Source organism: Rhinolophus sinicus, chromosome 14, assembly GCF_057876585.1.
Source record: "Rhinolophus sinicus isolate RSI-liver-muscle chromosome 14, RSI-T2T, whole genome shotgun sequence".
NCBI lineage: Eukaryota > Metazoa > Chordata > Mammalia > Chiroptera > Rhinolophidae > Rhinolophus > Rhinolophus sinicus.
In genome coordinates, this window is record NC_142514.1 from 7,486,919 (window position 1) to 7,507,772 (window position 20,854).

Sequence of the window (20,854 nt, forward strand, 5' to 3'; positions counted from 1 at the left end):
TGAGACGGCTCCTTGGAGGCCTGGTTCAGGGGACCAGGGGCTTTGGGTTGCTCAGGCCACTGAGAAGCTCTGGGTGTTCCAGCCTTGTCTTCACTCGGGAAGCTCAAAGTGTAATTTCTTCCCCTTCTTCACTTCCACATCCCCGTAAGTCTCCAAATTCTGTCAGTGCTGCCTCTTAAACCTCTCCAGATCCAGGCCCTGCTCCAGCCCCGCAGCCCTCAGACTTCCCTTTTTGCCACCATCCATCATCTCTCCCATCGGACGGCCTCTGAACTGGTCTTGCCATCTCTTCTCTGGGCCCCCTTCACTCCACTCTCCAATTTGCTCCTAAAGGGTTTTTTTCATAATGTAAACCCATCAATCATGACCTTCCAAATACTTGGATGGCTGGCTGCCCAGTAGCCGTTCGGTTCAAGTCCAGACTCCTAACTTGGTCTGTAAGTCACACATGCTATGGCCCTTGCCTCACCTTTGACCTCTCTCCACATCACACCTGACTGTCTGCCCTTTCAGAACCCCGAACATGCTGTGCTCACTCGTCCTCACTGTACAGGTCCAAGTTAGGTATCGCTCCTTACTGGAAGCCTTCCAGAACCTTTCAAGCCTGTTAGGGCCTTATCTCCCTTTGTAACTGTATTCACTGTAACTGTGGTACCACAGGCTGGGGGTCTGTCCACTCTGCGAGCTCAAGGGAGGCGGGGATCAGGTCCGCCTTCAAGGCTGTGTCCTCGGGGCCTGGCACAGACCCTGCCAACGAATAAGCACTCAACGATCACTGGCTGAATGAAGGGGGGACCGTTCCATGTCCCACGGAAAGCTGGATCATCTGCTCGTGGGGACATTGTATGGCATTTTAACCATTTAAAACTGTAGTTAAACTATTGAACAACGGTAGTATGGTTTAACTATTTTTTAAAAACCCCACTGCATGCTGGAAAACTGAATGGACGCCATTTTTCCTTCAACATTCCTCCCAAGCTTCCCAAACCAAGACATAGGCAAGCGCTCTCAATGAAGCATCCCTACTGCTTCTACCTGGAATACCTTTTCCCTTTCCCCGCTCCTTCACCTGTCTCCCAATCTTAGTCCTTCCTCCGGGGAGAACTGCACGATCATCCTCTTCCTCCTGTGGTCTTCCAAAGTCATGTGCTCACTCCACTGTCACTGTTCTTTCAGGCTTCAATAACTATCTGTTATGTGCTCGTCTCATCAACCTCACAATGGAGGCCTGATTTTCTGTATTTTTTACCCCGGGAGCCCAGCAGAGTGCTGGGCACAGACCAAGCATCCGATAAGGTGAAGCACCTGAAGAGGGCACCTGAGTTTTTCTTTCCTAAACTCATTAGCAAGAGCTGAATAATGAAGAAAAGGATAGGAGGTCTTCCTCAGTCAGTCAGGGTCCAGAGGCCGATGCAAGGGGTCGGTGCAGATCCCAGGAGCACACCCAAGCCTAGCCTGTCCTAGAGCATTATAAAGTTTAAGTTTTTGTTTTGTTTTGTTTTTGAAAAGAGCCTTTCTATGTAGCACTGAGAAAGAACAGAGAGGGAAAAACACCAAAGTGATAGATGATTCCTGGGAAAATACCAAGTGAAACACAAATGAAAATCTTGGATAAGAACTCTGTCTGCGGGAGCCTTTCAAATCCAAAGATCAAAGAGATGACGTCTCTAGCAGCCATTGTCCCGAGGCAGCTCACCATTCCCCCAAGGCCTCGAGGCAGCGCATGCGGCCCAGCATCAGCTCTGGGTCATCCTTGTTGGTGTCCATTTTCTTGTCATAGGCGACAAGGGCGTCCTCCCACTCATGCAGTTTCTCGTACCAGGTAGCCTGGATCTCCTGCCAAGTGGAAAAGGAGGACTGTTGTGAGTCACGGAGAACAGGAGGGGCACAGTTTTTAATCCACACACTCTCTCCGACGGCGCTGTGCTGTATGTACGACACTTCACCTATCATACTACGTCTCGGCTTGATTGCAAAGACCTTCAGAATATCTGGGGGTATGTTTGGTGACGATGGCACGGGTGGTTCCTTGGCGCACTGATGGAATGATCCTGGGATAATCTGAGACAGGTGACAGGCCATGCTCCTCCCCCCGTCACTTCCTGCCATGACACAGAGGTCACCAGAACTCCAGCGTGCAGGGATGCAGGGAAACCATTTGGGACAGCAGGAAGCCCCGAGCAGAGCTCTTGCAAGGATGCCAAGGCCTTGATCTGCTGGCGTGCTGACGGGAGGCCACATGGCAGGGATGGCAGCTGCTTTCCTGATGGGCCAGAAAGACAGGCCACATCTGCATACTTGCTGGAGGAAAACAACCCACTTTTTAAAAGCTCTTGATCCTCTGCATCTCTTAATGCATTTTTAAACTTCCAGGAAATAGTAACTTAAAATACAATATAACACTACCACTTAAAATTCTTTGGAAAACCTTTCCTCCCTTCTTCTAGAGTTTCCCATCCAATGTTCCCTCCTGCTCAGTGCTTGGCAGCTTTACCCGTGTCAGGGGCCAAAGGATGGATTCCATTACCAGGCAGATGGCGTGCCACGCTGAAACTCAGTGTCGGCCACGTGAGTAAGAGGTGCTGCCGTCTCGAAGTTGCAGACTGCAGCTCTCTAAATGGTCAGGGGACTGTTTTATGTCTCTGTCTGCCCTCCATGTGCCCTCCACCTCGCTGTGTCTTCTGGGCTTCTTCATCACCAGCTCAGTAAATGGCTATTTCTCTACCAGACCAGGGTAGTGGCTCCCCAGGGATTTCTTTAACAACAGTGTGATTTTGCAGTGGCATTTGTATAATGCAGGGCCCACAATAGTTTCCCCCATTACCCTTCTCTCCTTTCTAAATAAAACTGATACTTGACTCGTACATACACTCACAGCTACACGGCTAAGAAAGGATCTTTTCTTCTCACACCTCTATACCGAGGTCATTTCTATTTTTGGTCGTTAACTTGTACTTGACTTCCCTTCATTTGTTTTCAGCAGAGCCAATCCCCGCTGCCCCTGCACTAATCCTGCTGCCACAACAGCCTTTCCCCAGTGTCACTGGATAGTGGGACTTGCCAAAGTGGGCACATCTGGCTCCGTGGAAGGTAAAACTACCCACGCTTCATTTTTCAAGCCTGTTTAGAATAACGCCCCTCTATTATGCCTAAATAGGAAAGAGAAAACTGAGAGAGGAAAGAGTGACTGCAAAAGGCAGTGTAAAATGAAAAACTCTTATATTAAAAAGTAACACCGGTCAATTTCCCATTTTGAATTTCTATACTGGCTGGAAAAGAAAAACGGAGCTGATGACTAATATGGGGCATGCTCAGTATGAACAACCAGAAAACAGAGGCAATGGCATATGGAGCAGGTCAGGTAGGGGGCAGGATATTTTGAATTGCAATAGATTGCAGAAACTATAAGGTTTAAGTAATGAATCACACAAAATTCTAATGAGATTGCTGTTACATAAATTGTGCTGAGAAAGCGCAGGCTCTGCCAGGAAAAAACAAACCATTGTCAAGTTTAATATGATTCAGCTACCTAAATATAACAGAAAATCCACCAAGGGTTTAGCAATAATCCTGAAGCTAATGTGTACCTGGAGGCAGGGGAACTTGCAATTAAGGTTGGCACTCTGAGCCAGCGGGTGTAGACTATCTGTTGGCAGGTCACCTAGACAACACATGACTGTGAACTCCTGGTTTCAGTCGGCACTGCCATCGACAGCCGTAAGGATATCAAGGGCGAGGCCATCTTTGCTGTGTGGACTGCGTTAAGGGCCCTTTCTACCGACTTTCTGCCCTCTGCAAACAAGGGCTGCAGCATGGATGGATGAGACACAGTCCTTTCTGTGTTGTCACCTGGGGAGATGCTTTCTTAGTCTTGTTATAGATATGTGCTCAAGATGGCAAAAATATTCCCTTCAAAATTTCCATCTAATTTACTCGCCTTTGTGTGAGGTGAAAACCTGGGAAGTTGTCACAATTCCCTTCCCTCGAACACACTGGGCTCTTGATTAAGGCAAACCAGAGTAAGTGGCCTGCATGACGAATAAAAGGCTCCTTATCAAATATATGGACCCAGAACTTCTTGACCTTCCAGGAAGTCAATGCTAAGCTGATTAAGTTGATGCTTTATGTAGGCGAGGAAGTTACCAAAGCACCCTCCCAGGACCACAAAGAGTAATGGAAACATTTTAATATTGGTAGGGCAAAGATGGCAGGAGAGAAGAAGCTATGTAAGCAATAATGAAATGGAACAATCCCTCAATATCAGGTATAAATTATAGTGTACTTTCTCTGGAGAACTGGCCATGGTTTCCTCTGAAGTATACACTGAGTGTTAACTGTGGGCCAGTGGCAATGCTAGCTGCCACAGACGGCAGAAAGACAACTCAGGTCAAGGTTACACACCTGGGCTCTGATGCCAGACTGCCCAAGTTCAAGTCCTGGTTCTGCCATTTAGTCACTCGCTCAGCTCAGGCGAGGTTATCCTATTGGGACCATAGTCTCCTCATCTGTAAAATGGGATGACAGCAGTACCTACACATAGGGTTGTCGTGAAGACTGAATTAGATGAAGTATATAAAGCACTTGGCAAAGGGCTAGGCACATGCTAAGAGTATGATAAATACCAGCTATTACTGGTTGTTAGCCTTTGTCTCCATGATCTGTGTTCAGTTTGCATATAGTCCATACAGCCACTTTCTCCTTCATCCTTAAGATATAGGTAAGTCCGCAGCAGACTGTTACCAATTAGGAAAAAACCAGAAAAGGAAAATAACTTTCTCAATGTCATGGCCGAGTGCCTCCGTAGCCAGCTTGCCACCTCTTGCTTTTCTAAAAGGAGTAAGTCACTTACCAGCTCTCCGAAGTGTTTCATGGCATATTCTAACACCCCGGCAGCTGCCTCCGGCTGCTGTAGCTTATTATTAATGCTGGGAAAACAAAAGGAAGAGGTGGTCACACTTAACACGCTGGCATGTAGGAGGTGTGGGGTCACTGTGGGCAGGTGGCTGACCAGCACGTTGGGGACAGTGTCATGCAGATATAGAGAGCGCATCAATGCTCTGTTACCACCAGAAAGCTCAGCCGGGAGGATTTCTTCTGAGGAATGATTTTATCTTGCTCCGATACTCCTAATTCTGAGGGGCAACATTTGGCAGACAGGAAGCCCTGCTTGCTCTGGGGCCTTCCTCCAACCAGCACAGACTGGTTTCCTCTCCAGATATTGTAGGTCAGGCAGCACACGTCTAATTTTTAAAAACTAGAAACCCTGCATCCAAAACTGTCCCTGTCGTAGAGCACAAGATGAGGTACCGTTGAACTTTTAACTCCTACTTCCTCTCACCAGTTGCCTTCAGTAATAAGAATGACCAAAATAAATAAAAATCACTGGGCTGTGGGCAACCCAGAAGTGGCCGTGAGGCGGGGTCACCCATGTCAATGACAGCGAACCCCAGGGATTGCGGCTGTGTAACCATCTCGACGGCTCCTGACAGAGCTCATGTCCTTGAACTTCAGATGCCTCCTTAGTCCCTCTTCAAGGACCACCCCTCCGTCTGCAGCAGGCTGTGAAGGGGCCACATCCTGTGCCGCCTGCCTGGTCTCTGGCAGAGAGACGCTTTTCACTAACACCGCCCTACTTTGCTGCTGTCATCTGCGGGCAGTATGTGGCCAGTTGGGCCTGGAGGACGATAATACTTTGGAGCAACGAGCAATACTGCTGGAAGGCCTGGTGCCTGGAGTCAGGTAAGCAGACAGCTGCCAAGAGGCCTGAAGTAGGAGAGCCCTGGGGCTCAGACCCTGTTCCAATAGGAACCTATGTAAGCCGGTAAACAGCAGTTAACACAACACTAAACCCAAGTGTGAGTTATGGAAGGAGGTTAGGAGGGAGGGAACAGGCCTGAGAAAGCAAAGGATCACAGTGATTACATCTGCTCATGGGTAGGGAGCAAAATGGGACAGACCAACTTGGGAGTCTAGACTGCTTTAACAAGCAAGGTTCCAGTTTATTGCTCTGAGTATAAACTGTCTACTTGACAAGAATCAATTTTTAAGGGGTTTTGGGAAATTCCAGGATTTGGGTTCAATGTGGTAATATGGCAAGAGATCGCTGTTATAAATATTATTTTTAAAAATTTGAGTTCCACCACATTTCTTCCAATAAAACCAAGAGGGAACTGCCCAGAAATCTGATGAACTAGAGAAGTTAACATTTGTGAAAGTCATAATCTAGTGCCTCATATTTACAAAGCACATTTCCAATAATCTTTCCAATCTATCACTCCCTTGACCTCACGCATGCCTAAGAGTGTGGAAAGGGAAAGGGTCTTAGTCCTGTTTTACTCCTGGTGAGACGAAGGCCCCTGAGGGCAGTCATTTCCCCCAAGGCCCACAGTGAATGGGGACCGTCCCCACGTGACTTGAAGCAATCTTACGTCTCTTCTTCCTTAAGGGGAGGTGGGAGGTAAAGCAGCTTTCGATTTGGACTCAGAAGAACTGGGTTCACATTTCTGGAGGCCCAAGTTTGCCTTATAAGTTGGGTGACCATAAGCAAGTCACTGTTTATAAGAGTTTCAAATTTCTCATCATAAAGTGGGGCTAACGCTACTTCCTTCACAGGGTTCTTCAGGGAATTAAACAATGGACATGAAATTGCTAAGCAGGTCCTTATAAGTGCTTCCTCCTTCATCTGTTTTTGTCCAAGAATAGAAGTTGCTAGAAACATAGTCCTAAGTAAAGCAGTGGGCTAGAACGTTCTCCCTGTTTTCTGCTGCAGGATTTGGAAATGTTTTTAATTTCCAAGCAAAGCCGTAATATCGTGGTTTCCTTTAGAAAGCCCTACAGAGTTCTTCTAGGGTGAGAATGAAAAGCCAAGTCCAAAAGGATTCACTGCGGGCTCACTGTGAAACAGGCCCCCATTTCTCCTGACCTCAAAGTCAGGCGCTCAATTCTGTTGCTCATTCACAAGGGGCTGGGTGAATTGTATTGATAACTAATATTACTGGGTATGGGTTTGTGATTATCTAGTTCCTTGAAAAAAACATTTTGAAAGCACGAGAAGGCAGGAAAAAAGAAAGCCAGGATATCGAGGGTGCCAAAAAAATGTATACACAGGACCTGCATTCATCTTTTGTAATCGGTATACATTGAGTATTACAATTTTAACACAGTTTCTTCCTTTCTTAAAATGTATATACATTTTTGGCACCCTCTGTATATTACTAACAAATATGTAATATATCATATATAAACATATATATGTTCGATATATTGTTTTTGGTCCTAATATGGACTATTAGGATGGCCCATGGTAGGAATAGAAACTGTTCTAATGAGGAAGATAAGGCATTCTTTGCCTGAACCAAGAGAAATTAACTGGAAGAATCAGACATCACAATCTAGGAGATCTAATCACTATCTTCCAACTTTGTGTTCTGGAATATATTCTGTTTTCAAAAACAAATTATAAACATTACCAAAGCTTGCCTCTCTAAGGATAAAGCAACACAAAAACAAAAAAAAGCAAAAGTCTCTTCCCCCACTCCCTCCCCTCCGCCCCCCCATTAGGCATAAAAAAAGAGAGTTTTACAACAAACAGATCAAAATCAGGAAGTAGTGACTCGAGACCTCAGAGTAGAAATAAATTTCACCTTAATGTTGCTGTGGCTTTGATCTACCACCTCTAAGGCCAGACCGACACAGCTTTGCAAATGAAAAAAGAAAACTCATCACAGGCTCCAACTTCTTTAAAAGCAAGTCCAAATCAGTCATCTGACACTTTTGATGCAGCCTCCTTCCCACGTGAATGTGCACCAAGGCAGTGGAGGACGCACACAGAGCACACAGAGCCCGGTGGGAAGGAAACAGTGGGGCTGGGCTCAGTGGGGGGCCTACTGACTAGGCCTCTGGCAACTGCCATGAAAACTGGGGGTGTACCCTGAGATTCATGGTAAGTTCTTGGCCAACAGTAAAAACAATCACTGAACAATTCTGTGACTATAAGGACTACAACCCACCGCTGACAAAACGAGTGGGGTCAGTCTGGGACAGGGTCCTTTTCAAATATTAAGTTCTTGGTCTCATTTGAGGACCTGAAGGAAAGGTGGAGATTGTACACACCCACTTTCGACTGCTCAAAGAGCAGAGATTTTCAGTTAACCAGCGGCCACCACCCTGATTAGTCTTTCCTCCTCCCTACTTCTACTTGACTTTCCTATAGAACTTGCCCCTAAGCTACATTTCTCTCTTCTTCCCTTCCGTGGAGTCTCCCAGTCTCCCAGGCATGCGTACAAGGCTGCTGGAGAATGCAACTGCAGATGGGGAGGTTTTGGAGAGGTCAAGTAAACAAAATTCCTGGTGCTCAAGAGAGCCTGTCGTCTTGTTTGGGACCATAACTTTTTTTCTCCTTCCTCCACGACTTCTGGCACTTGATCATGGGAGGCAATATATTATAACAACAACAAAAAGACACCTAAATTTATTGCGAGCTCACTGTGCTAAACGCGTGTGTGTGTGATCTCAACCCTATGAAGCGGGCACTATTATTTATATTCCCATTTTAACACGAGGAAACTGTGGCCCAGTAGGTCACAGGCTATTGGATGTCATCCTGTCCCTTAAAAATTGTACCATTAAAAGGACTTTAAATAATAACTAAGAACTTACTGCAAGCTCTGCAATGGGAGGGACAGTGCCTTAGTTTTCTACTCTGGGCATCAGGAGGCACCCAGTAAATATCGTGTTTCCCCGAAAATAAGACCTAGCCGGACAATCAGCTCTAATGTATCCTTTGGAGCAAAAATTAATATAAGACCTGGTCTTATTTTACTATAAGTAAAAACTTTACTATTTTACTAAAGTTTTTACTAAAGTTTTCACTTGTAGTAAAATAAGACCGGGTCTTATATAATTTATAATTAATATAATATAATACCGGGTCTTATATTAATTTTTGCTCCAAAAGACGCATTAGAGTTGATTGTCTGGCTAGGTCTTATTTTCGGGGAAACAGGGTACTTGTAAAATGAACGAATGAAAGCACTGGATGGGATGTTCCGATTGGCTAACTCTCCCTCTAAAATTGGCCACGCAGGAGAAAGGAGCCCTACTGCACTTCATTTTAACTTCCTCACTGATCTGTGGCTAACGCTCCCCTCTGACCCCTAAGCTCCCATCCCCCGTTTTTCACTTCCTTTCAGAAGCTACGAATATGCCTTAAAGCCTCCCAACACAACGTCCTCCATGCCGCCACAGCGCACTTTTTCCGAGGCAGCTTGTTCAAGGTTGCCCAGCCTACAGACAGAGCCCAGACTGCAAAGTGTGGAATAAATAAGCTCTATGGAAACTCAATAGTTCCGAGCTACGGAGTTCCCAGTCTCCTGCCTACTTGGGTGACACAAGCCTGTCCTTTGAAATATTCCCTTTTTAAACTCAGATGTGGTTTTTAGAAGACTGGAAGGAGAGACTCTATGATGTTTGGCTCATGTGAAAAAAACCACCTTTGCTCAAAAGCCCCCTTAATGAGGAACTCTCGTTTTATGGGGCAGCTGGGAGTTTTCGACAGCCTGTTCTGTAACTGCTCCCTTGTGTGCCCCTCAGTCTTTCCCTATTAATGCTGGAGGCTTATAAAGGGCAAACTGTTCAAAGAGCCAGTCAGACAGTAGAGGAGTGCTGATGACACAAACCAGACCCCACTGACGTTGGTCCGGTTAAAAAGACCTGACAACAAACAAGTTCAGCAAGACGGAGGCCTGGGCAGCAACACGCCCCAGCTACAGTGCGCCGGGATGGCAGGGGCCCACCTCCTGTCGACGCATTGAGGCCAGAAGGAAAAGAGGGCTGTGTGGAGAGAACTTTCTCAGTGAGTGGATACTGATTCCCACTGTTGTCTTAATGTGGCAAGGGGATGCATTCTACTCCAAGTTCCAGTGAGAACACCCAGATGAGATCTTAGATAGTTATGAATCCACAGAGGAAAGGGGAACTGCCGAGCCACGTAATAAAAGCCCAAGCCCACACGTGAACCTGGTGTTAGAAAGACAACGAGAGACAGACAGAACACAGTGAATTAGGATATCAAGAGGGGAAGAAGCAATTAAACAGACATATTCGCTTCATTCACTCCCTACCTCAAGGTTTAATTTTTAATATTTTTTTTATTTTTATATTTTTAAGGAGGGCACAGCTCACAGTGGCCCAGGCGGGGATCGAACCAGCAGCCGAGGTGTTAGTAGCAACGCGCTCTAACCAGCTAAGCTAACCGGCTGCCCTTCAAGGTTTAATTTTTAAAGTTGAAGACCCTGAAACTAAGAAAATTCTTGGCGACTAAGGGAAACACTTTCTAGGGTTGAATAGAATTGAGAAATATAGGTAAGAAACTGCCTCAATGCATTCTATATCAAACAGATTCGGCCAAGCATCTTTTCTCCCTGCTTTCTAAAAATCTGTTTCCAGAAGTAGGACAAGTGTGTAAGCCGAGCACAGCCTCTGAGCTGAGGGGGCTTGTCAGGGCCTTGGCAGGCTCCCCGTCAAGGGCAGTGGCTGAGAAGCTAGTGCTGGGAGCAGGGGCCGTATACGTCTCTCTGACTTTCCCTTTCCAGCTTGTCCTCAGTGCTCTTCAAGGGCAGGTGGTGACGAGTGTCACTGAGGATGAAATTGACAGAAAGGGTCGGTCATTAACTGCTCAAGGTCCTAACGCTGACCCGAAGCAAAGCTATCAGAAAGGGTCTCTGGCTTGGATCCAAATGCCATTCCTGCCCCCTGAAGAACTCTTGTTTCCTGAAGGGGTTTCTAAGTCATTGCTTCACAGGGTCTGCACTGATGTCCAATCCAAAGTAATTTGGCCTGATAACGCCATCTTGTACGGCTCATTTGGTCACCGGCCTCATCTCTTAGCCTTGGCACCTTGGTGACCTTCAGCTGTTAAGAGTCAGCTGATGCAGGATGATTCAACACAAAGCCCGAGCCGTCGGAAAGTCAGTCAGATGGGGAGCATCTGTAGTCACATCTGGGGGACTAGTTACTTAGGCTTTCCTAGTGCTCCCGTCAGGAATTTACGAGAACGTTACGCACTTGCTTCCCAAATGGCTCTGGGCCTTCTTTCTCCTGTCTATTTCTAGTGCAGACCACAGTCTGTGTTTTATTTGGTTCTCTGTCAAGTAAGGATTCTTTGAATTCCCTTGGTGCTAGGCTGGTGACACATGCAACACAGCTGATAGGGGACCTCGGCAGGTCTGACTCAGGAGCTGGACTTTGCTTCGGGTCCTTACCACTAGTCAAGCAGCCTTTTTATTTCTTACAGAGTGGTAACTGCTCAGATCATCCCATCACTTCTCCCAGCGCCAACACTCAGCTCTGTGCCCGACGTATAATTAAAAACAAAACAGCTTGATTCCCATACAGTCAGGAAGGTTTGGGCTGCTGGGTCCCGATGACTCTGGGAGCAGCAGAATGGACTGGGGAACTCAAAGATGTGATAGTCTCTTTTTGGGGCTCATTTACAAGCAAAAGGACAGCAATGGTGACAAAGGCCATGTGAGAACACCTGAAACGTGACATGGGAAAAGGCTGTGAGGGGCAATCTAAATGCAGGCAGTAGGGAAAGCAAAGGGAAACTGGCAGTGCCCTGAGTTACCCACTTAAAGCCAGAGTCAGGTGATGAAAATAGCACCCCTGGGTCAGGCAAGGTCAAAGTTTTCTTTTTTGCTTCAGGAACTTAGGAAAAGTAACTTTACTTCTTTTGCACATATTAAGAAAGAGAAGGCTGGCCTTGTTAGAAGGTTTCAAAGCTCGGGGGTTTGATGTCCTTGGAGCTCTCAGGAACCTAAGGTACCAAGATAAAAAAGATTTGGTGCAAGAGAGGTAGCCCACCTTGGACAATAAAAAAGGGGTTCCTGACATCTCAGTCAATAGTGGCCTAAAGGAAAAAAGCTCTTACTTTGTCTTCACCCCTTCCTTTGTCTAGTCACAGTTTAAATGGTGCGTCTGTCACAATATCTAGAGGATACGCTAAATCAGTATGTGAGAAAGTGAGGGCCCTTAAGAGTAAAAAAGATAGAATGCTAACAGCTGTGTAGATTAGGGAACGGGGAGACAAAAATTTTTCATCTTTTCAAGACTGGTGGGGGGAGGTACATCATTATTTTTTAAGAAAAATTGGGGGGGGGAGGGAAGTTCACTACAATATAGGTCACCTTTCCAAAATATTATTTTTACCAATGCACAGTCTGTTTAATAATTACTGGGATTGCCAAAAAAATGTATACAAGTGGACCTTTGGTCAACGTTGCTCAAGCAGTAGTTCACCATCATCAGAAGTGTCTGGACGCTGATGGGAACCACTTTGAGCACCTCTTGTCATTGCAGAACTCAAATGTGACTTGTATTCATCTTTTGTTGTCGGTATAGATTGAGTATTACAATTTTAATAACAGTTTTCCTTTCTTAAAATGTGTATACATGTTTTTGGTACCCTCCGTATGTATTTTATACATCGTGGTAACCAGAGCGTTCCTATAATTGTGTATTCTGCTTTTTCATGTAATGTAGGGATTTTCTACTTTATCCAGAGCCTTCGTAATTACTTTTCAGAGCTGCAAAATTTCATCCTGCTGATAGGTCCCATGTATAGAACCAGTCTCGTGGGCGCGCCCCTTTGGCTGGTTGGGAGCGGTACTTGTTAGATTACGAAGCCGGCAGGAGAGCTGCTGAGGAGCTCAAGTTCAACCCCACGCTCAGTAAGTGGTCTGTCCTGTGGCAGTCTGCAAGGTCGCCTGTGGGACTCAGAGTGTGCATCCCCTGAGGATGAACGCACTGCAGTAAGTCAGGCCAGCTGGCCCATTTTACACATCACCTCCAGGCACCTCCTGGCTGGATACGAGGCCTGGGTGCCCCAGCACAACCCAGCGTAAGGCAGCGAGGGGCCGCACAGCCCCAAAGTGTGAAAGCACACGATTTGTGCTGGCTGGGTTTCCAACCCAGGGGCCTGTCAGAGGTGTGTTGTAAAAATGATGAATGGCTGTCACATTTCCAAGGCCCTGGCTGATTTAGGGAGCTATTGGCAGGCTCATCACTCCCAGCATGTCAGCCAGTTAATTACTTCCAACTTTATCTTTCTTGTCAACACTTCGTGACAAATTGGCCATTATCTTTTTATTCTACAACGAGCACTGCTCTTTTTCTGGTGATGCCTGGAGGTTTTTTCCCTTTCTGCTTCTTCACATCCAGAGTGAAATGAAGAGCTCTGAGAGAGATGATTAGAAAGAAGCTGTCAGGAAAAAGAACGAAAGACGGAGGGAGGGCTGACAGATGGAATCCAAAGCTATTCAACTACCTTGACTCAAAGCAGAGTTGGTATTTTCGGTAAAATCCTGATTTCTTGGCTTCTCAATGTCCAAGAGCTCTGACTCAGTCTATTATGTGGATGAAGGTGGAAACAAAAATTAAATGAGCTGGCATCGAGTGACATGGCAGCTTCGAATTCTCCACACTTAACTGTATAAGCAGATGTGAGCTGGCCTTTCACTCCGTTAAGGAGTTAGGTCACATTGTAGAAATACCGATGTCCATTCTGGGATCAGGGAAAAGAAACAAATGTGCCTACCTTTTGGTAAGGAAAAGCTGACAGAAGAGGGCCATGACACACTAAAACCGGATTCCCAAGAGTCAGAGCCAATGAAGTGCCCAAAAGAAATTGTAGAGACCAATGGTGTCACCACTGATATAGTTCACTGTTGCTGGGACAGACTGTGTCAGAGGTGGCCATGGGACAGAACCCAGCACTTACTGTGTTTCACCAGTTCTAAGAGGCACACTTTTTTGACACTTTGACGGCTCTGAAATCACGATACAGTGTGCCATTCAAGGTTTCAGAGCACTGTGACAGTCTGAGTGCTAGCAGTTGCTTCACCCCACAGTGGTACATAAAAATTAGCAGCAGCTTCGCCAACTCACCATGAGTGGTCCCACTCAACCTCCTGGCGTTCCTGAGGACGAGCTCGATGCAGCGGAGGGCAGACATTTACTGCTGAACTACAATCAGCTGCTCCCTTTGGAACGGTCTGGGGCTACAATGAAAGATCTTTTGTCCCGAGGTCAGCTTGAGGAGAAACCCCGGGACTCTTCCCTTTGTACAGTTCCTCCAGCGTTCTGCACTGCAGAGCAGCTTCCTGCGGGGTTTGTAAGATGCTCTATAAAGGCAAGCTACTGTACAGTGAAACTGTAGGAAGTCCTCCGAACAGCCAGAAATAAATTCACGCTCTGCTGGTGACGGGCGGGAGACCTGACCTCTTGAGTCTGTACGGCTGCATGTAAACGGGCATTAAAGAAAAAGACGGGGCCAGAAAGAAAGATACAAATCTGTGCTTGTGCTCTGGCTACCCAGGGGTTTCCTTCATCTGCCCCCTTTGCTGCTTGGACATTTTCTCCAAGGGGTACAGATTCCTAGATGCACACTGGCACTTTTGAAGTCAGCATGAGCCCAGAGGTTTGGAATGTGTTTTTATAGAGAAGTGAGAAGCTTTAAGCAAATCCTTACCCCTGTGGATGGAGTGTTTTTCCTTCCAGCAGAGGTGCGGGGGAAAAACAAGACTGTGTACCTTTTCTGGAAGCCAGGAAACAACTGTAAAAGCAGGACTCATACTTCCAAGCAACACAATAGTGACACCTTGGGAACATGTGTTTAGAATTAAGACACAGAGTGGGTTTTGTTCACCCATCTAGCCCCCCGCCTGTAGACTGTAAAGCCCAGTTACCCTTGCCATTAATTGGTTGCTCAGGCACAACGGGCTCAAATTCTCCAACATTCTTAAAGAATTACAGGCCCACTTTCCCGTTAGTGCTGCCTGAGTCAGGGCGGCAGAGGTGCAGCCCAGAGGGAAGCTCTGCAGGCCCAGGGTGGCTGGGTTCGGGTTTTGTCATCTCCTCACCTCCTCCCAACCCCGGGGTCCTGTCTCTGGTTAGGAGTGATTTTCTATAATTACAATGTAATGGGCATTTGATTCCCACAAGATTTGTTAGGTTCCTGGATAAATTATTGGGAATACAGCTACCTAGAGGTATGGCTGTTTTTATGGGAACCTGTACCAGGGCATTAAAGAAAAAGATGGGGCCAGAAAGAAAGATACAAATGTTACTTTTTTTGCTCTGCCTTAAACACAGGCAGCTGCGTGTGGCCCCTCAGGCTGTGATGGTTCACTGACAGGCCCCAGCAGTTGCAGTGATCAGATATGTCATTTACAGAGGCCTCCGGAATAAACAGGAGTGGGACAAAACCCTACCCATTGCTCTGAGGTCCTCTCGCTGCCCTTCACAAAAGTAAAGAAAGACACAAATCGACGGTTTCCAGGGATTATACTATAAGGATGCTACCTTAAGTTACTGATTAAAAAAAGAAGTTTGAACCAAGTGATCTCAACTCTTGTAGTTCTCACTTCCTTTGATTCTTTAACCTATGGGAGAAAAATGGACTTAAAGCAGGAGAGAATGAAATGCCCTACAATGAAGAGTTTACATGATAAAATACTGGCAATGACCATGGAAAGAGACTCTAAGTGTCCTTAACAGATGTTTATTTAGGGGAAGAGAACCTTCTGTTGGGAATTCATTCTTTCATCTGACAAGTTCCAATTAAGTATTTCTTTTGTCTTCAGCTTTGTGCTAAGTGCTAGATGCTAGGCCTTCTCCAGTAAATAAGACAGACCAGAGCCAAGGTCTTTGCTTTCAGAGCCTACAGGTCAGTGAAGTAGACAGACAAGAAACAAATTACCTGAAACAAATGCTGTCGGAGGGAAATACCATGAAGAAATCAAGAGTGCTCAGGCAGAGGTGAGCACGGGGGAGTTACTTTCGATTCGGGTGGGCGGGAAGGCTTCTCTGATGAGAAGATAATCACTCCCCTAAATACTACCACTTAATATTTGCTGGACACTGACTACGGGTCAGACACGAAGTGTTTTACGGGCATTCTCTATTTTTAAGGACACTTCCTAGTGGAAGAACCACACACACATATATAGGGAAGTATATATACACAGTGTACGGCGTCAGAAAGTATCACAAAGATACCCTCATAACTCCCACCCAGACAGAGAAACAGAACATGGCACCCTGCCAGCATCCCAGAAGCGCCCAAGCCTTTTCCCAATCACGGCTTCCTTTCTCATCCTTAGAGGTAACAAGTCTCTGACTTCTGACACAATTGGTTAGTCCTGCCGGGTTTTGCACTTCATACCAACCCGCAACATTATGTTTGTGACGTACATACCTGAAGTGGCATGCCATGGTAGTTTTTTCTTTCTATTGCTGAATACTATTATCACTGTCTGAATATACCACAATTCCTGTTTTACTGTTGATGGACATTTCGGTTGTTCTCGGTACTTGCCTATTACGTGTGGTGTTACTACGAACATTCTCGTATGTATCTTTGGTGCATGCACACTCTCATTTCTTGTAGGTTGGGAATATACCTACAAGTAGAACTGCTGGGTTACAGGGCATGTTCAGCTTTAGAAGACACTGACAAGTCGCTCTCCAAAGTGGTTTCACCAATTTACGTCTTATGTCTGCACGGGAAGTGTATGAAAATCCCCATTGCTCTGCATCATCGTCAGCTGGGTTGATATGCAGTGGCACGGTATAGTTCTAATTTGAATTTCTATAATGACTGAGGAGTTTGACCAGCTTTTCCTGTGTTTACTGGCCTTCTAGATACCTTCTTTCGTGAAATAAGTGCCGGTTCACATCTCTTGCCAAACTTTTAATTAGCCACCTTCAAAAAATTTGTCTGATAAGAGTTCTATATATTCTCTGAACACAGTAAACACAGCAGTATGTATTGGAGATATCCTCTTGCCTTTTCACTCTCTTCCTGGTGTCTTCTAATGCACAGAAATGACTGCTTTTAGTGCATGTTTTCCTTTATGAGCAGTGTTTTTTGTATCTTGTTTAAGAAATCTTTGCTTATCCCCAAGATGCTGAAGACAATCTCCTAAGCTGTCTTCTAGAAGGTTTAGTTTTACCTTTCACATCTAGAATTTAAATCTCCTCCTGACTCGAAGTTTTGTGTGCGATGTAAGGAAGGGTCAAAAGCCTCCCCCTGACACCCCCAATAAAGCTATCGAGCTGACCCAGCAGAACTCATTAAAAAGACAGTCCTTTCCTCACTGTTCTGTGGTGTGACACTGTTATAAATCAAGTGTCCATATATGTGTGTGGGACTGTTTCTGGACATTTACTTTTCTTCCATGTATTTATTTGTCTATCCTTGTGCCAACACTATGCTGCCTTAATTAGTTACGGTAGCTTTATGATAAATCTTGATTTCTGGTAGTGTAATTCCTCCATATTTATTTTTCTTATTCAAAATGCCTTAGTTATTTTTAATCCTTTGCTTTATTTAACTTAATGCTCACGGAAAATCCTGTGAGATGAAGTGGTTATGATTTTTATCTCCATTTCACAAGTTGGTAAATTCAGAGAAGTAATTTAATTTGCCCAGGGTCATGTAACCATTGAGTGATGGGAAGGGTATTAGAACCCTGATTTGTTTGATTCTAGACCCAAGTTTTTAAAGTCCTTAATCCTCAAGCCAGATGACTCCTTCAGGGCATTTAATATGAATGCATTACAATTTTAAGAAATTCTAATGTTCTAAGCCACCCATTTCCAGTTAAAAATCGTGTTTGGCAGCTAGAAAAAGCCACTTTCCTGGTAAGACTCAGGAAAACAAAGCAACGAGAGGCAAAAGCTTCTTGGATTTCTTCCACAGCCCCTGTCTCCAGAATAACAACCACACCCCTTCCATGGACTCACAAGGTCCCTCTGGCCTGGCTCCCCTCCGCTTCTCTGGCTTTAACCCAGATCCCCTACCTTCCTGACTCTTAACTCAGGCTCAGCTACGTACATTCTCCTAGTCAGCCAAGGTCTTTCACACAGCCGCGCACCTTTGCTCAGAACGTCCTCTCCCACTCCTGGCTACTTCCTCCCTTTTCTCTAAAACCTGGGTATCACTTCCCTTGGGAGACCTTCCAGAATCTCATCTGGGTTGGGCACTCCTCCTCTGTGTCCCATAACCCCTAGCATGTCATGCTGTCCCAGAGTTTGGCTGTCTGTCTCTCCAACTAGACTGCGAGGCACTTGAGGCTGGGCTGGCATTGTCACTGCATTCAATTTGCATGCTGGCTAACAGAACAGACGTCTTTTGCAAAGTCGTGAGAGAGAGCTGAAGTACACTGTATACACTGCTAGGTGCTAGGATTAAATACAAGACTCTAAGAGGCCTGAGAGAAACGATTTCTAACACATCCAGGATGCACTCTTCGGCAGAAGTGTCCAATTAAAAGGCTTAGAGAAGAGATGGAAACAGCTTCTGTGATGGACTTGGGCTTTCAGCTGAGATAGAAATTGGATTGAGTGATAGAAGGGTCAGGTATTAAACGGCTACCTATAGCAAGGCAAGCCGTGACTCATCAAAAGATTTCAGACGAAATAAAATATTCCAGGTTCTTCTAAGATGTATCCACTCGACAAAACGGGACACTGGTTTTGAGGGGAGATGTTTCTCTCCCTCACCAATTCCACAAGTGATGATTTAGGAGTAGGCAGAGGTGGGAATACATTAGAAAAGAAGCCTCCCCAATGGGGACATTTTCAAGACAATGAGACATGACACTCCGTCTGGGTAGGAGAGACCACCTCTAGGCCCTTCCCAGCGCTGCCATCCCCAGGCTGCTCCAATGCTGCCACTCCCTGGTGCCAGCCCAAGGCCGTGTAGCTCTGACTGTGAAGTCACTGAGAATTTCCAGGCTACATCAAAGCTCACTGACTTTTCGCATTAAGAGGATGAGCTTTATTTTCAAAAACGTCTTTCCCAGGAGCACCAAGCTAACCCTCTTTTACCACGAGCAAAACGGAGAAGAGGAAACACTGTGAGGTACCCAACCCAGGTTCTCCGTATTTCCTGAGTTCTTGCCCATTTTTATGGTCCCTTTGTTCACTGCAGGCTACAGAAGGGGCTGAAAGCCTCTCAGAGAAGGGAAAACGCTCTGGTCCCCCACACTCTTGCTGGTTTTCTGCATAGACTTACTTTTCCTTCTATTAAAAATGCAGAATCTAGGACATCGCAGGGTTGTGGATATTTTGGAGGATAGATAATTTCCTAGCATGGGAAACACCCTTAATTAGCTATTTTAGTCAAAATTTACGGGGTTTATTGACATTTGGGCAGCTTAGGCAATTTAAGAAAACCTGCAAAGAAGAAAAGTCTGTCTCCAACTTACATCTTATGTTAGAAAAAAAGTTTCCAGAAAATAAATGTCAGAGAGTAGGTACTCATGCTAAAAGCTAGATGCTTGTGATGCAAACTTATAACCTCCCCACCTTGCTAGAAAGGACTGCTCCATGGGTTGCAAATATGAACGATTGATTCATTTTCTGCCCAGATATGAAAATCTATTCACAACATTTTCCTGATTCGGCGGGAGAAGCGGCTACTGGAAAGAACAAACAAAAAGCTGGCTGGGAATCCATCAAGCTCCATTGTTCTGTGGTGCTTTCTCTACCGCGTTGCTCCACAGGCGCTCCAGGACAGCAGGGTCACATGTGAAGTGACAAACCACTGCGTGGCACACAGCACTTGCGTGGCACGTGGATTAAGCCCGCGGTCATTTGACGGCTGGGAGACCATCTTGAAGATGATCTCATGGAGTTTAGACGCTGCCGGATGCTGACAGTTGGGGCCAGGTTTGCATTCATGAAATGCACTCCACGGAGCTGAGACTGCAGTGCCCAGCTGTGACGGATATTTGCCAAAAGACAGCAAGGACTGGCTGACAGTGCCAACCGTACACAGCACCTTTTGAGCAGAACGACAAGTTTCTACAGGGTGCCAGCAACATCCTCCCCGCTTGGTGGGCAAAGGAGATGAAGTGAGAAAACAAACCCCGATCTACCTGATCCACTGCTGCTTTTTGATTTAGAGGAAAAAAATTCATATGGTAACTCCAGCTGCCTGGACAGAAATGCCTTTCGGAGAAGCCAGAAGCCCTGACTGGAAAAGGGCTCTGGGGGACGGTGGCAGGGAAGGAGAGTGGTCAGGCGTCAGGCTTGTGTGTGAAGGACCCCCACCGAATAGCAACAGGCCAAGAACTGCCTCAGTGGCTCCGTAACATGGAAAGCACCAGAGTACATTCCAAAGACAGGCTTACTGTTTAAGGACAGAGGGACCTTTGTATACATTCTCAGTGAAAAGCCGATTTTAAGGGTTTAAGGTTTGCTGAAATCCCAGGTTTTTTCCATTTGTTTCCAAAGGAGGAGTGTCCTTCAAATACAGTACGTGAAAAACTACAAAGTCCCTATTGTCTGGGGTATGTGTGATATGCGAGTATAGAGAAGAATTTCAGATTTGCAAACCATATCGCATAGGAAGAGGAAAATGAGACTCTAGATATGGATTTATTAGGTGATGGGGGTTCTTTTCTCTGATTTAATATATTTTCCAAGTTTTAAACCACGGGCCAAGGATGGGTCTGTTCTCTGTTCTGCCTGAAGACCAATGTAAATGTGGGTGCCCAAGCTAGAACCATGTCCCTTACTCCTGAGTTTTCATCCCTGATGTCACCTCTAATATCTCTGCTAAATGTCAAGTGTGAGAAGCCGCTAACGGCCCACTCATTGTTGAAGGAGAATGTCAAAAGAAAGACACTGAGCAAATCCTGTGGATACAAACTACAAAGTCTTTTTCTGCTTCCTAAATGACTTTATCTACCCTTCTATTTCTAGAGCTTTTCTAAGCTGGAAATGTTCAAATGTGAGATAGTGTTAGATTGAGGGCGAATGAGGGTTTTGTAAAACAGTGAATGCT

The 20,854-nt window shown here is 45.7% G+C and overlaps 1 protein-coding gene across 2 annotated transcripts in view; it reads right to left on the reverse strand.

Annotated features, from left to right (window-relative positions):
* Nucleotides 1-20,854, reverse strand: part of MTOR (mechanistic target of rapamycin kinase) — a 115,982-nt gene that overhangs the window by 36,665 nt on the left and 58,463 nt on the right. For both annotated transcript variants that reach the window (XM_019746727.3, XM_019746728.3), the window contains exons 29-30: nucleotides 4,850-4,925; nucleotides 1,697-1,836 (exon numbers count right to left, since the gene is read on the reverse strand). In XM_019746727.3, the coding sequence (XP_019602286.3) occupies nucleotides 1,697-1,836; nucleotides 4,850-4,925 (216 nt within the window). The remainder of the gene's footprint in view (nucleotides 1-1,696; nucleotides 1,837-4,849; nucleotides 4,926-20,854) is intronic.